The sequence below is a fragment of the Homalodisca vitripennis genome, chromosome 1, assembly GCF_021130785.1.
Source record: "Homalodisca vitripennis isolate AUS2020 chromosome 1, UT_GWSS_2.1, whole genome shotgun sequence".
NCBI lineage: Eukaryota > Metazoa > Arthropoda > Insecta > Hemiptera > Cicadellidae > Homalodisca > Homalodisca vitripennis.
In genome coordinates, this window is record NC_060207.1 from 15398266 (window position 1) to 15419198 (window position 20933).

At 31.5% G+C, this 20933-nt stretch overlaps 1 protein-coding gene across 2 annotated transcripts in view; it reads left to right on the forward strand.

Moving 5' to 3' along the window:
* LOC124357511 (laminin subunit gamma-1) overlaps window positions 1-20933 on the forward strand; it is a 505622-nt gene that overhangs the window by 481100 nt on the left and 3589 nt on the right. For both annotated transcript variants that reach the window (XM_046809384.1, XM_046809394.1), the window contains 19 exons: window positions 388-497; window positions 1188-1337; window positions 2667-2836; window positions 3272-3404; window positions 4061-4285; window positions 6361-6552; window positions 6646-6843; window positions 6947-7143; window positions 7924-8139; window positions 9670-9940; window positions 10639-10820; window positions 14011-14141; window positions 15101-15211; window positions 16662-16866; window positions 17003-17240; window positions 17806-17993; window positions 18811-18969; window positions 20103-20220; window positions 20396-20508. In XM_046809384.1, coding sequence (XP_046665340.1) covers window positions 388-497; window positions 1188-1337; window positions 2667-2836; window positions 3272-3404; window positions 4061-4285; window positions 6361-6552; window positions 6646-6843; window positions 6947-7143; window positions 7924-8139; window positions 9670-9940; window positions 10639-10820; window positions 14011-14141; window positions 15101-15211; window positions 16662-16866; window positions 17003-17240; window positions 17806-17993; window positions 18811-18969; window positions 20103-20220; window positions 20396-20508 — 3307 coding nt within the window. The remainder of the gene's footprint in view (window positions 1-387; window positions 498-1187; window positions 1338-2666; window positions 2837-3271; window positions 3405-4060; window positions 4286-6360; window positions 6553-6645; window positions 6844-6946; window positions 7144-7923; window positions 8140-9669; window positions 9941-10638; window positions 10821-14010; window positions 14142-15100; window positions 15212-16661; window positions 16867-17002; window positions 17241-17805; window positions 17994-18810; window positions 18970-20102; window positions 20221-20395; window positions 20509-20933) is intronic.

Genomic DNA, 20933 nt, shown 5'->3' on the forward strand with positions numbered 1-20933 from the left:
ACGCTTTTAAGCCCTATATTACCCCTATTTTGCCGTCCTCGTGGACAACTGGCCTGTGCTAGGATTTTATCAAACAGAATAGGGGGAAGAGTCCATACAGTACATGGTCACATGGTACTGATGAAAGTGCTAAGGTCACAGGCAGAATTTGTACCTGCGCCATCTCTAACTCAGATCCAAAGTCCGACGTCTTAGACCGCTCTGCAATTGGCACTGCCATATTTCTTCTTAATTGTTTTATAAAATAATGGTAACTATTTAAAATAAAAAAATATAAATACAAATCTTTCTCAGTATAGTAATATAAAATTTTGTTCGTGTTCTACTAATGTTTCCTACATGGCATTAGTTAGTTTATTGACTTAGGAGTATTCTCTTATGACATAGATGCAAACCTGGATTCTTCAATATGGACGAGAACAACGAGTTTGGTTGCACTCCCTGCTTCTGCTATGGACACTCATCTGTTTGTCGGTCAGCCCCTGCCTATTCTAAAGGTGAGAAACCATTTGATTTACCCTAATTTCTTATTTTAGGTCATTCATGTACGGTTTCAGGGTGTTGCCATCTTAAGAATTTTGTAAATCATGCTAAATATGTGTTACATTTTATTGACTGATCGTTAGTAAAACCCATCACTTAAGGGGCTGGAAAAATGTATATTCTGTCTGTCTGTTTGTCCAAACGATAACCCAAGAAAAATCTGATGTATAAACATAAACTGTTTTTGGTGTTCCAGCAATATTGAGTTTGATGATAGTCCATGTCACTCGATTGGATTTGGCTGAGCATTAGCATATATTTTTGCATTGTCTCATAAGTAATTTTGATAGCAACGTAAAATCATTGAATAAATAAATTTATAAACTAGATAGGTACAGACATATAGCATTTTAATATGTGACATAGTAACATAAATGTAGTATTATGATATGATCTATGTACTTGAAATTTTGTATGCAAGCTCAACAAAGTCTGTTAGGCGATACTTGAGGCTTACTCCAATTTTGTTTTAAATATGAGTGTTGTCAGAAATCAGTTACCAGAAATCGGTGAGTATTGGACACATTATAGTAGAAATGAATCGAACTGATTTGGTTTTAACCCTTTCAATACATTTTTAATCCTGCTACGGTTTTTAGTTATAATTTTATGTAATCAGGTTTTATCTATTACCAATGTTGCAGTCCTGGTGGAGAGCATGTTTGCCCGCAACAACGAGCGTTGGACGGGTGTAGACCAACAACACAACGAAATACCCTTGGAGTACAATGGCATTACTCAATCTATCGGAGTCAGCGCACCTGGCAGGGAGCCCATCTACTTTGTCGCCCCAGGTTTGCCAACTTCACCTCACTACACACAACTGCATGATTTAATTATGGAGCTGGCCATGAATATTCACAACTCATAAATCTCCCTGACGCCCTCCTGTAAGGAATATAATGATCATAAATTTACTTGTATGCATTTAATTTATGGGAGTTTAATTTCGAAAAAGGTTGAATTACTTTCATAAGTATTTTAATTTGTGATAAAAACTATATTTTTCAAACAGTTTTACTCCTTTATAACAAACAGAATTTTACCCAATGATTATAATTGGTATTTGAATAAATTATTAAAAACGTATTCTTTAACAGGATACAAACTTTCTTTTGTATTTTTTTACGTAAAAATTAATTTATATTCTTGTTGGGCATTACAAAGAGAATGCAATTTTTGTAATTTGAAGTTTTTCCTTCAAAAGAACATATTTTTATTAAAATTTTATTAAAAATAGATAATGAAACAGTGGTGGGAAATGTGTGAAATTTATTGCAGTTCATTATTTTCCTCTTCCAAACGCTTTTTTTAAGATAAGGAGGCCGATACTATTCCCTATAATTCTTTAACAGTTTAATATGTAATATGTTCATTGAATTGTTTTAAGTTGGATAATGACATAAAAGTTGTACTCATTTTATTAAAAATCCAGAAAAATTCGTTACAAAATATAAAATATTCTAATTTTTATAAAAATCCCTCAAAAATTCCCTTTCCAATGTTAGAACTGAGCAGATAATACATTGTGTTAGTTTTGGTTCATCTCATCCAAGGTGATTTAGAAAAAGATTTGTGGTTAAATGTTAGAAAATCAGTTGAAAATGGGTCAGTAAATATGTAAAATAAATATGTATTATAAAAATATAAATACACAATATGTATGTCATGTATATACTTTATTTTGTTTTGAAAAAAACATTAAAATTGTGTTTACAAGTTATGAGTGGTCATTTCATCCTTCCAGACTGGGGCGCTCTTACAAAAATGATTAGAATAGCTTGTTTTTTTCATGGAAATGAGCTAAAAGTATTAAAAAGAAATAAAATATTTGAACAAATTAAAAAAATTTTATGGTTTTTTTTTGCAAGTTATACAAATATCTTTTACGTACTGAGCCTCAAACAAATTCAGGTCCAATTATTAAAGATACTTATTCTCAATATTTGATATTTAATAGCCTTATCCTCAATCCTCAGTTATTTTGAACAAATCTTTTGTGTCAATATTTCCTGTAATGATCTTTTGAACAAAGTTCTCTTATATAACACCTGCTTTACTTTTCAAGTATTTTTCATTTTGTGTGACCATGTTGCTCTAATAAGATTTCCTCAATATTGCAGACAGGTTCCTGATGGATCAGAGGGCCTCTTACAACCAAGACCTGGAGTTCAGGCTGAGGATTGGTGAGAGCGGACCTGCTCCTACAGTACAAGATGTGGTTCTTGAAGGTGCAGGATTGACGATCACACAGACCATATTCGGTCAGGGCAACCGTATGCCCGCTGTTGTGGTAAGTACCGAAAATATCTTAGCTCAGAAATTGTAGCCTACAGCCTAAGTCTTTAAAGTTTTAAATGAAAATATAAATTTGACATTTTTATTGTGTTCAGGGTATTAAAACAAAAACAGCATAAGTTGACTTATTTTGATTGCAACCTGATAATTATGACATCCTTCATAGAATAAGAATATAATGACTGTCAAATTCTTATGAATGAATGTAAATTTACTATTAACGTGTTTGAACCATTTCAACAAATAATCCCAATAAACTCAGCTGATACTAAAAGAATGAATCCTCTTCAAGTAAAGTGAAATTTTTTAGTTGTACAGTTAATAACATTAAATTGTATTATGTTTGTATATTTTCGTTTTAAAAACATATGCCATGAAAAATCACATTGTAAACTTAAATATATCAAACCAAATCTTGTTTAATGTGCAGGACCAAAGCTATAAGTTCCGTCTCCACGAGGACCCGGACTATGGCTGGCAGCCTCGTCTATCAGCCAGAGACTTCATGAGTGTTCTTGCCAACCTGACAGCCATCAAGATTCGTGGAACTTATACACCTCAAGGTAACATTAGTTTACATCATTCAAATAATGATTATTCTGTATTTGATGAAAAAGTTAATATTTGTAAGTAAAGTAAATGTTTACAAATTATTATTTGTTGTAGTTTAATTTAGATTAGTTAAAATATATTTTTTAATTAATACATTTTTTTTGGTTGTGTGTTAGCCTAAGTTAAGTTAGGCTATGCTAGGTTAGTTTAGGTCAGATTGGGTTAGTGTTGATTATATGGGTTAGTTTAAGTTATAGTGTGAAATGTCCGTCAGTTCAAGTATCATACATTTAATGTTTTTCTTGAGGAAAATCATAATATGTATAATTAATAATAATAAATCACAATATAAACTAATAAAATAACTATTTACCTAAAACAAAACACCATAAGAAATGTACTCTTAATTTCATACTTACTAAAAAATACTACCGAACATGTAAATTTTCTTGGTATTTTATACATGTAGAAACCAAGATTTCACATATTTTGGTTTTTTTACTACATTAATAATGAGAACATAATATTACAAGAATATTTATATAGAATTGTATTTTCAATAAAGATTGCATGCAATCTAGATGTTGTTATTTAAAAAAAAATATTGTGTTTTTAATTTTTATCAAAGATTTTGAAGTGTTATGTATTAAATGGACTATTTGTGTAGGTGTTGGTTTCCTGGATGATGTGAAACTGCACACAGCTCGTAGAGGGGCAGCTGGAGCTCCAGCGTCTTGGATAGAGATGTGCACCTGTCCTACAGGATACGTGGGACAGTTTTGTGAATCCTGTGCTCCAGGTTCTCGGCATGACCCTCCCCATGGTGGCCCTTTCGCACCATGTGTACCCTGTAACTGCAACGGCCACGCAGACATTTGTGATGCAGAAACAGGTACATTGTAACACTTTACGAACACCATGAGGCTTTACTCTGACTGGATTATACCTTCCCTTTCAAATCAAATCAAATCAAATTACTCTTTATTTTCAAATATGCAATGATTACAATTACATGATTATTATTATGAAAATACCGTCACATGGGCCGAGGCCTATCCTTTGAACCTAAACTGGATACAGCATCAAACTAATGTGTCACTTAAATCTGGGCAACCCTATGTATTTGTAGGAAGGGCCAATTAATAACCACAAATGTCGAGATATTGGGAAGGAAAGATAGATCGATATGTCTGGTCTACTGCGGAAGATGACCTGTGGGACTCTCCAAGTTTAAGCACTTGACAAAAACTATTTAAAAAATGATCAAACAAGATTATCTTAACGCCACTGCTTAAAAATGTGTAAATATAAAACACCATAAATAGGTATTTAATTTGATCAAAATTACCTAGATTATATTCTTATTAGGCTATATTTAACTTATGTTTACTAGGTTAACCAATATAGAAATATGATAAAGACTAACCACTTATTCTTTAAAGAACAAACTTTTTGTGCAGCTTATCTAAGTGGCCAACAGATGTGGAGCACTCTAAATTGTTTTTGGGAAAACTATAACATTCTTGTTGCCAGTATGGCAAGTAGTAGGAGAAACTTTTCCAAACACAAATAAACATTGCAGTTGACTTTTTCTACACCAAATAAACATTGTGGTAGTTTGAACTCGTAATAACAATAATTATTTGTAAATGGTCATGTGGTTTTCTATATTGAATTATGTGACTTGTAGAATTATGTTACTAAGTGTTAAAAAATACGTTGTTGGAGAAAGCTAACCTAAGCAAAAATAAAAAGAAAATTACTACGGTACTTATTTTACGCACAAGTAAAGTTTGGTTGAATTCATAATAACTACCAATATGCTTTTAAATTTTTGTAAATGGTGAGATATAGTGTTGCATTTTTGTAAGATTAGAGATAAAAAATTTGCAAAAATCTGTTATCCTTTCAAATGTATTCAATAAAAAAGCTGGTAAGGCTCATTGTATGTTTTGTAATAATCAATTGACAACAACGAACAAATAACCTTTAACACATCATCGTCCTGATTGAAAAAAATAAAATTAAAAAAAATTTTATATTTCCTAAAAATCATCATCCTTATTCTGGTGAGTTCTGTTTATATTTCCTGAATTAATATTTGTATTAATATTAATATTATATTTAAATAAGTGTTTTTTTTTAGTGAAAGCAAAATATATTTTATAGTTGTGAAAAAATACATATAGTGTTATAACTAATAGGTTACTCATGCAACACTGGAATAATAAGAAGGGAAGAAGTCTCATCTTGCAAATATACTTACAAACCGGGCCATACTCAGATTTCACGGGCCCCAGAAAAGATATTCGGCTAGGCCCTTTCATTCATGTCCCTGCAGCGTGCCCCCGTCACACTGCTTCACCCTCCCCCTTCCCCCAACCGTTATTCTATCCACAACATATTATTTTTCTTAATGATAATTAATACAGAAATATACTAAACAGGGTATGAACATAATAATAATGATTTTAAAAGTAGCCTAATAGTCAGCGTTTCTTTAAAATTGTAATAAACGATATTACGAATTTAGCCTATGAAAGCGTTACAGTTATTAGATATCTAACTTATATATCTTATATCTTGTTACATCTCGTTTTATCTTGTGCGCTGACACACGATTCCTTCAAGTAGGCATGCAGCGGAACCGGGCCCGGGCCCCAGTAAAATTGTCCGAAAAAAACCGGTCTAATACGGCCCTGCTTACAAATAATATAAGTGTCCCCTGAAGATGATAAACTCCAATCCTCAAAAGTAGTGTTTAGTTTTTGTAACATTAATGATGATGGTACATGTCCGATTACTTGTTATCCTTTCAAATTATACTTAGTTATAACAAATTTTTTTATAAGATATACCGAACTGAAATGCTATATATAACATGATCAGTGTCTTTAAAAATTTTAATACCTTTGTTTGAACAGCCTAAATGACAATCAATTAATACATGTGTATAAATACTTTCAGGACGCTGTATCTGCCAGCACAACACAGCCGGAGACAACTGTGAGCGTTGTGCTCGTGGTTACTACGGCAACTCCCTGCTAGGAACTCAGGAAGACTGCAAAGAGTGCCCCTGTCCAAACCAGGGAGCCTGCATACAACTTGAGGATGAAAATAATACCATAATCTGTCTCGAGTGTCCTAAGGGTTACAGTGGTAAGTGATCAGATACGTTTAACTGTGAACAGAAAATGATGGAATCTCAATTCCAATTAACGAACTGACTCTTGATGCTTTGTTTATTATTAGGACCTCAATGCGACCTCTGCAGTGATGGCTACTTTGGGGACCCGAAAGGGAGACACGGACCCCCTAGTGAGTGCAGGCCTTGTGATTGTAACCTCAATGTTGACTTGAACGCTGTTGGTAATTGTGACCGCACGACAGGCGAATGTCTGAAGTGCATCTACAACACAGGAGGACCTCAGTGTGACCAATGTCTGCCAGGTACTTTATATTTTTAATTAAAATGGAATGTACATGTATACCACTTTAATAATATATGTTTTTGTTAACGATAATGGTTTTAAACAAAAACTGTTGGATCCAGGCTACTACGGAGACGCTTTGGCACTGCAAAAAGGTGATTGTAAGCCGTGTCAGTGCTACCTGCCTGGCACAGAGATGACAGGATCAGGTCCTCCTGTCTGTGACCAGCTGAGCGGTCAGTGCCAATGTAAACCCCACGTCACCGGCACCAACTGTGACCAGTGCCAGGCTGGTTACTTTAACATAATATCAGGACAGGTAACAGTTCAATAACATCTTGTCTGTACGTAAAAGTTATGAATAATTAGAAAAATTTAAGATCAGAAGTGTTTTTATTTGTAGGAAAAAAGATAACAGTTATAATTTGATAAATTTTTAAAGATGGAAGATAAATAAATAATAAATAAACGTATTTATTTTCAAATTCTGCCAATAAACATACATCAAATAAATGAAAAACTTGCATAATTAAGAATCATAAACAATATAATTATACTTGCCAAGACTGATTAAGTACACTAAATGAAAACTTAAATGTGTATTTAGAATTAAAAAATAACATAATGTAACTTTAAAAGTAACTTAATATAACTTCTTTCAGTCCCCTTTAATACGGCTTATGTCTAATGCTTATATCCTTATATAATCCCCTTTAATGTCGGTAATCATTACATATGACATTAAATACGGCACTTGGCCTGTTTGGAGATTCCAATTATTTAACATTAAAAGTATTTAACAGCGTCCAGATGGTGAAAGAATGAATTTTTTATTTAATCTTTTTCGGCCAATGTTTTTTCTTACTGTCATTGCTTCTTTGATTTGCTGCATGAGAAATTATTAAAATGAGAAGGAGAAAGCTCGCAATGTATATGTATATGTATGTATGTCACTTGCAACCATAGTTATGTTATGTGTGTGGAAGAGAATTTGATCAAACCCTAATCAATGAGCAAATCTTTTAGTTCATCATGACATTAATTTCTTCTTCTGACATATATTAAAAGTGACTAAATCTCTTTCTCTCCGTGTTTGCAGGGTTGCCAATCCTGCAATTGCGACCCAGTGGGCTCCTTGAACCAGTCGTGTGACACTGTGACAGGTCAGTGCAACTGTCGTTCCAACGTGACAGGTTTACATTGTGACATTTGTGAACCGTATTACTACGGCTTCTCTACCGATGGATGCAAGGCTTGTGACTGTGACTCCATCGGCTCTCTGCAACTGCAGTGCGACGCATATGGCCAATGTCCTGTGAGTACACTGTAACTGTAACTTACTATACTCATACAATTGTATACAGAGTGTTACTGAACCTATTGGGTACCTATTATTCTACAGTTAAAATAATACTAATTCTATCTTCGAACAGATATTCAAAAATCACTTTTCAGAGCTTCAAAAAGAGGTACAAGCTGACCCATGTTTATAGGAAGAAAGTCAATTTGATGTACCTGCATTATTTTTTTCCAAAATCTCTTTACATTAGATTAGATTCAAAACACTCTAAATCTATTGGATTATTACATTCCTTAACTGAAAAATTGTCTCAATATTTTTGAATGAATTTACCATAATTTATTTCAAACCATAACATGAATTTGAATGAAGACGTTGGTTGCTTCAGACATGGAGACTGTAGTGAAATGATCTTGAGATTTTTCCCTGTAAGAACAATTGTTAAACCTTGTGCTCTTTTATTCCCTTATTTTTTATCGTTGTATTATGTGAAATGTCTTATCATAAAGATACAATCAATATACATCCAATCACATTTTAGTTTTATTTGTAAAGCGTTTACTTTTTTAGTATTAAAACAGTAAAGTAATCTGAATAATCTTAAAAAAAAATGGAAAAAAGGTATTCAATTCATATGAATTATATACCTTTAAATGAGAAATGTTCCATAATTCTATGACTAAAATAAGTTGTAAAAGTGCATGAGGTTCAACATTGTTCTTATAGGGCTGCAAACAAAATGGTAGCCAAACGAGCCAGCTTTTTAACATTAAAATTGTTGCGGACTGTCTTAGGTGCCTAAAGATTCAAATTTGGTATTAGCTGGCCCATGTATTTTGTGAGAAATTCATGTTTTTACCTTCATAGTATTCTGACAAGAATCGTTACATAGGTTCAGAAACTCTTGGAACTTTAGGGCCAGTTGGTTTCTTGATTGAACATTAAATAAAATGTCTTCCAATTAAAATTTGTTTTTATAAGATGTATGTTGTGATTAGTTAAAGTAAATTTGAAAGGGATGGAAATACACTGCTTCATACTGGGGCATTTTACGAATCTGGAGATATTGTGTTTCTTTTAAAGTGGCTTAAGCGAGGCTACAGGGATAATGTTTATCATATATCCGGGGTGAACGATCTGTAAAAAGAGAACAAACATGTGCTGCCCTAACCACAGACAGTGCTTGTAATCCAGTTGTGGTTTTCTTTTCCCAGTAATTAGTCGTATGCTGTCCTAACCACAGTGTTTGTAATCCAGTTGTATTTTTTTGTATATTTTCACAGTAATTGGTACAGTCATTTCCAGATCTAGACAGTATCTGTCTGTTGATATATATGATTGTTTCTTGAAACATCCATATTGGTAGAGATGGTTATAATTAGATCTCATCCTAAGATAACTTATCATCTTTCTTCACAGGAAAGCCTATACATATTCAATCTCATGTCGTTTACGGACTATATTACAGTTTCTCAATAAGTAAAATCAGCAGCATAAGCAATTTTACAGGAAAGTAAAACGTCTGATGTATGGCATGTTTTACAGTGCTTGGACAACGTGGAGGGACGAAGATGTGACCGATGTAAGGAGAACAAGTACGACAGACAACTTGCCTGCGTCGACTGCCCTGCGTGTTATAACCTGGTGCAGGACTCGGTTAACCGCCATAGAGACAACCTCGGACACCTCAATACTGTGCTGAAGCAGATCAAGGACAATCCGACTGTCATAGATGACCTTGACTTTGAGCAGAAACTTAGGCTGGTGCTAGCTTACGTTGAGGATTTATGGAGGGATGCCAGAGATGCAACTGGACGTAAGTTGTGTGATTTTACATTCTGGCAATCAGTAAGGAATAAAATTAATACTTGTTATGTATTTATTTATGTTTAATAAAATGCCACACTCAATAGATTCATTAAATAAATAATAACACGGAAAAACTCTGGATCAAAATAGTAACTAGTACAATGTAGTAATATTGATATTCTTCCTGTTTTTAGATCACAACAACAGATTTGTCTAATTCGGTGAATCTATGTAAATCTATTATATTTTGATGTTGTCAAGGTTAGCTCACTACAGCCTGGTCTTAGAGAAGATGAATATTATCTGTTTTGATAATTAATCACTACACTGTTGAGTTATTGGGAATTGGTTTAGCTCGTAAGAAATAAATAACAATTACACAGTGATGTAAATAGAACTTGTCTTTGGGGGGATAAATCTCATTAAATAGCACATTATACAGGGGGCATAAAATAAATCTAAATTTAAATAGATTAGGCAGGCCTAATTCAAAGTAAAACATTGAACAGGTTTATTTAAAACAAGTTGGATTGATGTTATATGCATATTTTAAAATTTTATAGGGCTTTTTGGGGGGGGGGGAGTTCTACCCCCTTATTCCCTTCTGTAGTTACACCATTGCAAAGTGTGCTTACAAAATTTAGATACGTAATACATGATCTAATTTCCAAAAGCCCTTTAATGTACATGTCTACGATATTTCAGTGAACAAGGATAAATCTCTGATGGAAGAACTGGAAGCTGTAAAAAAGCGTTTGGACGATGTTGATTCTCTCATTAAACAGTCAGACAACTGGATTACTCAGGCGGATGCAGAGACAAAGGAAGCTGCGATAAATGCAACTCAGGCGGAACATACAATAGAACAGGCCAGAGATGTGTTACAGGTAAGTCTAAAACAGTTGTAGGTAAGTTTTGTGGGTCCCCTCAACGATTTTAAAGCCACAACACAAGATTTCAGAAGAGACTTATGTCAGTAGTATGTACATGTATTCACATATTAAATTGAATCATTGATTATTTTATGACATGTTCACATACAAGATATTCCTGCAAACAAATTTAACTTTTTAAATTATATAATAATTTTTACTATCTTATAATGAACCAGATTCTATACTAAATTAATCATTATCAAAAAGGTGGTTTACAACCAAAAACCGTTATAGAAATGATTGGTAGATAACATATGAAAGTTGGGAGAAAGCTCTTAGTGTAGATCAAGTTTAGTTCATTCTCTAGTCTCATACATCGTATTTGTCTTGTATTGTAAACTGGAAACGGTTCATTAAATGTGACTGTAACTTGAATATCAATCACATATTTTTTTTATTATATTTTTTAATTTATATTTTTATTAAATATGTTTTATATTTGATTGTGGTGTAATCGTTTTCTGGTAGGTATAAATGTTTAAAATATAAAAGTCATAGTCATTTAACAATAACTTCCTGTGGAGAGAGAAAAATTAGAAAATGTTTTATTATTCCGTGAGAATTATTAGTATTTGGTGTCGGAAGATTTTGGGCTATCTTTTAATCAGGTCCAAATTAAAACACTGTAGATAAGAATGTGAAATTTTACATATTGTACATGAGTCACAGCTTCAGAGAGTAATATGTTTTCAATTTAAATTATATATGAATTGATGAAATGATAGTCTTTTAATGGAAAATAATGAAACAAATTAAATTTTTTCAAATAATTTATTATTTCAACAAAATATTTTTTATAAACAAAATGCATGTTATAGTCTCTTGTGATATTTCTTCATATACATATATTAAAAAGAGGGAGTTCATATAAGAAAACAATAAGTGGGGATAGGTTATTATATGATGTCATATGACTTTCTTGTGAATGAAAATACTTTTGTTTGTTGTCTGCCAAGAGGCTTGATATAAGTCTTTTACAGTCCAACAAGTACCGGTACTAAATTATCAACTTGTGAAATTACTTTTTTCAGTTGTGTAATGGTGGTGGATTTTGTATTGATCTGTATTTCCTGAATACATTTTAAATAATTAGCAATCTCTCTTCCTTATATCGTGGCTCTGTGGTTGGGTGGGACCAAATTTACCTAAGGGACAGGTTAATATTAATACATCTCCCATTTTGTTTAATTTGCATTAAACATATTGGTATTTAAAAACATATGACCTAATCTTTGTTAAATAATTAGATAGATTTGATGTCACAAAAAATGATCTTCTAAAAATAATGTCCTACTCATCTATATGAGTCTTCCCTAGGAATACTTCTGAATCAAGTTCCAACTGTAATGAAAACTACTTAGCTTAAACTCATGCTATTTATATTAACCAAGCAGTTAATGAAATTCCACATTTAAACCTATTTTATTAAGGACTCAACATTGCATAATTGAAACCGTTTCATCGTCCGTCCTTCTGTCCGTCTGTGCAATATTTCTTGATATAAAGTTTTAGAGATTTTAAACTTGGTACATAGGTTCTTCTTGAAAGACCTGAAAAGAAAGACCTCTACCTGAAAGACTACTCTTAATTTTCGAGTAAAAAAGTCAAAAGACAGTCTGTCTGTATGTGGATCTGTCTGTTTTCCTGTGTGTGCAAAAGTTCTTGATAGAATGGTCGTTGGGACTAAAAGTTGGTATTTTGTATTTAAGAATTTCCTCTTAATCTAAGGAAAAACTATTTTGAATTTGGAGTCAAAAAGTCAGATGGAAGTCCAAGTATCTGTCTGTGCGATTATCAATTAATTCTGTTCATTCATTCTTATATGTATGATATTTGCAGTAATTCATTATTTATCGTAGAAAGAAAATGGACTCTGGGTTAAACACAAAAATCTAAATTACAAATGCACTAATACCGTTTCCAAGAATCACGATTTAGTAGTGTCTGGATGTATATTAATTATATTTTAAAATAATTCTACAGTAAAACTAATGGCGTAAAAGTGTTTAGCAATGATTTTATTGGTTAAAGTTTAGATCATTTCACTGCAACCGGATCATGCTACTAAAGTTATGAGTAAAATTATACCCTAGTTCAGACTAGAGTATTAAAATTCTCAGGAATTTTTATATTTCTGTCAAACAATGAATGAACGAATGAACACTTATTGTCATATTACATCTTACAACATCCAGCTAGGCTGGTAAGACAGATGATTAAGTCAGAAATAGGTCAATACTAAATAGATGTCAGACATTAATACGATAAATACTGAAAGTTGTCAAACCTTGGCATCATTAATGATATTGTTAAATAAATAAAAACGTATTTGTCAAACAATTCCTTTTCCTTGGTTTCATATCGTTTGTATTCATAATATTACTATTAAATACACAATAACAAGATTTGAACCAAAATGATTCGCTAACATATAAACTCTTAAATAAATAACAAATTAAAAATGTTCAGCTTTAAATAAATTAATTCCAAACTAAGTAACAGTATTAAAGTTTCTTATGTTAAACATTTATTTTGTATAACATTACTGAGTCAGATAACGTTAAAGTGTAGCACACCATGATGTAATAACAATCGTTCATTTAAAAAATTTCCAAATAAACCCCTAAAATTAGTAACAGTATAAAAAATTCAAAATAGAAATTAATCACTGATTTTCTTACTATACGAAATTAAATTACTTAGGAGTAAATGCGGGATCTAAATAACAAGATTATTATGTTTTTGTCACTTAGAAATTTGGAAATCTTGTAAATGTAAATGTAAATGAGATTAACCCTATATTGCAATAATCCACATTTATATGTATATAGGATTCAAATTCTTATATACACATTTAATCCAAAACTGCGTTTTCAAAAATTGTTAAAAAGCTGCTGATACTTCAACATGATATGTTTTATCAACGCTATCCAAGATGGTATTGTCTTTTATAAGGCAGTTAATCAATTTTGCATCACAGATTGACGGAAAAAGCACAAAGATTTATATTATGATAACAGACTCACTGAAGTCTTATCTGTAGATTTTGTACAACTACCTATTTCTAATTGTTAAATATCAATATATGGAAATAATGAAAAATATTTTTATTTCACCAAACTGATCTGTGTATTTGTTGTAGGATGCTCTAGACTATCTGCAGGCTGACGGAGCCGTGGCACTAAAGAAAGCTGTTGAGAGGTCCAAGGTGTTTGGCCAACAGAACCAACAGATGTCGGAAATCGCAAGGGAGGCCAGAAACTTGGCTGAGCAGTAAGTTAATTCTACTTTTCATGCATTAGAATTAGAATTTTAAATATTGAACATAAAAAAACTAGCTTGAATATATAAATAATATAACTACATTCATTGCTAACTGGTATTAAATTATAAGTCTTGGAATTCTTAGAATGAAAACTGAAAATATAAATATAATTTTAATTTTAAGACCATAATGAACAGAGAGTAAGGCCCCATTTTGTTTCTTAAAAATTTCTTGACCCATTTCTTTGTTCAGAACAATCTTTCAGCACTACATATGAGTAATACTGAATTATTTAAATAATAATACTCGTTTACTAAGAAAGTAATTGTTAAAAGTCGAAAATTTAGGGAGGGGGGTTCAGATCCCTTGGGCCCCCTCACTGACTATGTCCTTGACATACAATAAATTTAGCTTGTACTAAAGCTAAATTAAATTGTTGATCAAATTTGTTTTTGTGAGACTATTTAGCCTACATCTTTATTTTGATGTAGCAATGAAAATTACACTTGAATCTTGATAATCCCAAACATGATAAACAAAATTTCCAATTCATTGATTTAAAAAGGTAGTAGTTTTTTGTGTTTCTCATATATAAATAAATAATGACTGTATGATAAAATGCAACATAAAGCGAAGATTTTTTTGTATATCTAAACGATGGAAAATGTCTGGAAAATCCTGTTTCCTTCATAAAGCAAAGCATAATGTATATCCAATATTTTATCATAAATCAAAGAATGATTTTTTTTCTATATTACCCTTATTCACCTAATAATTGTTTAACCCTCATCTCAGTCCCATAAATTTTGGTTAACGATACTTTGGTAAATATAGTTGTTCATATAGTTCACATTTTAAATGTTGAGAAGAAAAATATTTTGAAGTGTGCATTAAAAAAAATTATTTGAAGGAAGTTTGAAATACAACAAACAAACAGTAAATAATTGAAACAAATGTTTGTGTTTAGGCAAGAAGAGCATGCTAAGGAAATCCACAAGATTGCTGAAAATGCTGTCAATCTCTCGACTCAGGCTTATGACATTGCAAAGGATGCGATCAATCGTCAGAAGAACATCAGGTAATCCTGTACAGTATTATTGAATCATCGGGTATTGAGTCAATTTAAATTTCAACACTAGTAAAGCAAACTGATCTCCACAATCTAATTATGAGCTGATTACGATCAGTGAGCTATTAAATAATGAAGCAGGGGTTATTGCATTACCCCTGTGAGGTAATCTGTATAATGACAACCCTGTTACGGATCACCGGAATAAGTAGATTGTGGAATTAATTATTTATTATATTCTCAAGTGACTTACATAGGTTGACGTTTTCATCAAGTTCTCTTGTATTTTATTACCTGAATTGGATCTTGTAGTAGTAAAAATTACTGTTGAGAATTAAATGACATTAATTTTTTCTTCAGATTCCTGTGGTTGATAATAGCAATAGTCTTAAAATAAGTATAAAATGTAAAAAAAGGATATCAGTTGTGGTTTAATTTCTAAAACTCACTGTTATACACATATCAGAATATTAAGCAGATTAATTAAAGTGAATTTTGTATTAATCTGTGTTGGTATCTATAATCTAGTGTTGCATGGTATAGCAACTGTGTTGGTAATTTATCATATGACACAAATACTTAAATGTTAGATTTAGTGAAGATAACACCCCCATGAAGTAAATCATGTCAAATTTAAAATATAATGACCGTGTTTGGTACAAAACATTTTTCCTCAAAGCTTTCATAAAATATTTTAATAGAACTTACGATGTTACACGTTTAAATTCAACATGTAAATTTAATTGTTGGCCTTAATACTTTAAGAATAAATAAAGCAAAGAATAAAAAATAAACAGTTTAGAGCTAAAATTTTTAATTCTTTGTTCCTTTTCCAATAATTTATCACAAAGGTAGGTTGCTCTATGATAGTTTGAGGACCACCCTTAGGTTGGCATCACTTTAAAACTTTGAATATGCCAAATTAGGTTCTGTTGTCCTAGAAATATATTTTCAACTATGCGTCTTGTGTAACCAATAAAAAAATAGCCAATCAGGTGAACTTGATCACTCTGTATAAGAATAATTAATATGCAATTGCAAATATTATAATAATAAAATACGATTTTCAATACATAATACAGTAGTAATTAAAATAAATTATATTTGTTTATTATTTTACTGTCCAGTATTTGTACTGCATCTAAAAATACTTCTTGGAATAATAATATAATATTACTACTTAGTATGAACACTGTGGAAATTAACATCATAGTAATATGCTGTCAATATTTCCTATTTTAATTATTTATAATTTTTGAATGCATGACACACTACAGCCTCGTTAAAATCAGAATGTTATTAGCTCTTGCTGCAGATTTAAAGTATAGTCTTCATATTGATAAAAATTGCCCTTCTCTTCATTTATAAGTGCAGAAAACAACGAAAACTGAAATCTTTTGAGTTAAGAGTCTCTAAATTACATGTAGTTAATAATAACACAATATGAATTTTGTTCTAGTGATGAGATACGATCTCTTAATTCCGACATGCAGATGACAAATGAGAAGTTAGACCTGACCATAGAGGTGGTATCGGATACTGCTAACCATGTGGATACCGTGTATAATGATACATGGGCCATCTACAGCGATGTGTACGAACTCATGTTGCCGGAGACCAATGCTCAAGATCTAAAAGATAAGGCCATTGCTACTGCTTCAGAGGTTAGTATTTTTTTAAATTATTTGTTCTATTTATGTTTGTTTTTAAAGGATATTTTAAAATTTGAATGTAATTATTACTAAGTAATAGGATGTATACAAAGCAGCACATTAATGTTATCAAAATATTTTTATCCAGGCGAGACAAATCAGAGATGAAGCGAACAACTTGTACCAGAACCACATTGCACTGTTGGAGGAGATTTCTGAGTTGATGATTGATGGGGAAGACGTGCTGAGGAGAGGCATGACTCAGCAGCAGTTTGCTGATGAACGGTTGGCAGACGCTGATGCCGCCAACAACAAGGCAGAAGAAGCTGTACAGTTAGGGAACAAAACATTGCAGGAGGCCCAGCAGACCTACAGGACCCTCCAAGGTAACTAAGAAGCTTGCCATCTGTAAGCAGTTCTTCTATAAACAGTTTTGTTTCCACATGAGAAATTTGAAATTTGTTCTCTGAACTACCCAATATTTTGATGACAAATATTCTAGTTTGTTCTCCAAATCCACCTTGGTCTGAAATATGTATTGGGGTCACCCAGATGAAGCAATCAATGCTGAGAAGAGGAAATTTTCAAAAAGAGTTGTTTAAAATTTCGTCAGTTGGTGTGAGTGGATGTGTAAAATGAATTTTAACAGACTTGCATATTCTTGAAATTCTACATTGTCGCTTTGTATCAACAGCAAAATCAGGTTTAAGAGTTGCAGGATATACCTTTTGTATGAGAGATCTGTTCATTAGTACATATTTTGCAGCATGTAATCTTTTAATTAGATCTAGGCCTACTGGCAATGCAAGCATTTTTAAAGGTTTAGATTATTTTTTAAAATAATCATATTAGGCTTTTAGACTTATCTGTGACAATCCATGATTTTCATAGCTGTAATTTTGTAATACAAAGTACATATATCAGTGTATTCAACTTGGAGTTTTGTTTCAGAGTTTGACAGTCAAGTGCAGCAAAGTAAAGGGAAAGCTCAAGAAGCTCTAGCGAAAATTCCTGAAATTGAAGAAGCAATCAGTGAAGCCATACGAAAGACTACTAATGCCCAAGAAGCTCTGGTTGGGGCTGGAGGCTACGCTCAGACAGCTAAGCAGCAATTACAATTTGCAGAAAATACTGCTCAGGTAGATTGATCTTCAGAATCAAAATTAAATTCCAAGATCAGAGATAACACACCTTTAGTTATTTCTACAATTAAATAATTATAAATTTTATGACGTAAGTCTAAAACACTATGAAGTGATTGTGGATTGACCAAATGTAATTCAAATCAAATCAGATCATTTATTGCCAAACAATTTTTCAGTACAGGCATCCGTTATGTTTTTTCTTAAAGGTAGTTACAGTTATTGTATTAAAACTATTCTTTTACACTAAATACTAATACCGTACAAAAGTTATGACGTATGAATCATTCTGTAACAATTAACCAATAACAATCAATAAACAAGAATCAACAAATAACAATTAAAACCTTAATGTACAAAAGTGTCTTATGGAATATAAATAGTTTTCCGTTAGTTTATTTTTAACATATCTTTTAAACGAATGTTGAGGGAGTTCTTTTATTTCTGTAGGCAAAAAGTTAAAAAATCTAATACTGCTACCATTAAAACTTGAGTAATACTTGCTGTATCAACGATAGTTCAATATATTTTTGTAATTGAAATTTATTTAATAAACCTTTACTTTTTTATATTTTAAAATTATGAAACCATCCAATAAATTGGATAGGTCTGTCTATAAAATTATAGATGGAATCGGATTAAGGTAGCAGAATCGGTTTTTTGCTCATGTAATTTTTGTTGATTAAAAATCTTTCTTAGCCATAGCTTTTTAGTACACATGTATTGAAGACTAGAAAATGGAACAAATTTAGGCCATTCCATGTTTATGTATAGCAAAGATACAGCAATTGACTTACCTATTTTGATGATGCAGGAGGCAGAGAGGATTAAAGAAACAGCAGAACAGAGCAAAGCAGAGGCGAATAAACTGCGGGATGAGGCAGAAGCTCTTGCAGGCCGGGTGGCGGTCACAGCAGCAGAGGTGGCAGAACAATCCGAAAAGGAGAAGATGGAGCAGCAGCTTATTGACAATGTAATTATTGAATCTTTTGGATTGGTACTGAAACATAAAAATTATTTTGAAAAACCAATTTCACCTAGGCTAATACAATTCTTTTTAGTAGAAATTAATAGTTTAGTAATGTTAATTAGTAATAATTAAATTTTGTTAGACTTTAAGTTCAAAATATTTTTTTGTATACTCTTATTTATTAATTGTATTTCAACATTTTTATGTGTGATGTTATTTTTTTATTATTAAGTGCAATATTTGTTTAAGATACAAAAAAAATCAGAATTCTATTACAAGAAACCAGTCTTTTCTTGTAGATGCTAAGGGCAGAGTTATAACCTTAACTGTAAGCTTTTATGACATGAACCCTTCCTTTAAATTTCCTTATTTGGCGTTGTTGTCATTGCTCTTTTAACAACTGAAATATAAATGCAAGTCAAAGAAAACGGTATGATTGCTTGAACAAGATTTAAACAAATCATTGTAAATGAAAAATATCTCTTAAGGTAGTAGAAACTGATAAAAATTCTATAGCATCTTATTACAAATAATACACTCTAACAAACTTTTAAGTTTTGAGGGTAACAGAAGACCAGATAACAGAATCTAATCAATTTATGTTTATCTATATCCTTTATCTGCAGCATTTAAGAGTGCAAGTGAAAAATATCTCATGAGATAGTAGAAACTGATAAAAATTCTATAACATCTTATTACAAATAATACACTCTAACAAACATTTAAGTTTTGAGGTTAACAGAAGAACAGATAACAGAATCTAATCAGTTTACGTTTATCTGTATCCTTTATCTGCAGCATTTAAGAGTGCAAACATTTGGAACAGTGGAAACTAAGAGGGGGAGGATAAGGAGTATAGAATCCCCAAAAGCCATAAACAAATTTTAAAAATATATTTAACAGCAACCTAACTTGTTTGATACACATCAGTTGTATGTTTGATTCTGAATTAGGCCTTTCTAATTGTTTAAATTTTTATTTATTTCTATACTGCTCGCGGAGTGATGTGATTTTCAGTCAATGAATGTTTGAATGTTTTAGGAATTCAAATAACTAAACTTTATGACTGTAGAATAATTATAACAATTATTGTTCATCTTACTATGTAGATTATTTAACCAAGCCTTATTCTACAGGCAAAGAAGAAGGTGGGACAGGCAAAGACAAGTGCGGCAGAAGTAACAAAGCAAGTGGAAACTGCTCTCGAAGCTGTCCATAACATAATGAAAGAATTATCAGATCTTTCGGATATTGGTAAGTATGAAGTTTTCTCAATAAAGGTAAAATATATAATAAACTAAAATTTGATTTATAAAATAGCTATTGAAATTCTGGAGTAGTAAAATATGTTGTATTTAATTTTATTGAAAACACAGAATCTTTGTACATAGTATTTGAAGGATCTGTAAATATCGATGTTATATTTCAGATGAAGACAAGTTAAACAGACTTGAGCAGAGGTTAGCAGAGGCGGAGAGTGAGTTCTATGCTGCAAACTTGGACGAACAGTTAGATACTTTGAACAAAGCTAAAATATCTCAGGTAAATTAGTGTTACAGATAATCTGAATCTATAAAGAACTTTTAACTTTTAGTTTTTAAAGAGTCTGGTAAGAAAATAATTGATTTTTAATCAATTTAGATAAATCATTCAATTATTTTATAATCCATAAAAAATTTTAAAATTATTTAATAAAATAATATTTTTTATATTGAATGTTACACTGAGTGATTTTTTTTTAGTTTAATTAATTTTTGTCTTGTCATTCAATTATTTATGTTTGAATGTATTTCTTTTGATCTATTGAGAAGTTACATTTCTTACTGTTAAATCTTTATAACATTTATTTTGTATCTATCTATGTAGTATATATATTATTTTTCCTCATTGTTTTTATTTTTTGCCTGCACTCTTTGTTTTTAATTGTATTAGTGTAAATGTTTTATCTTTATTGTCCAATTATTTAT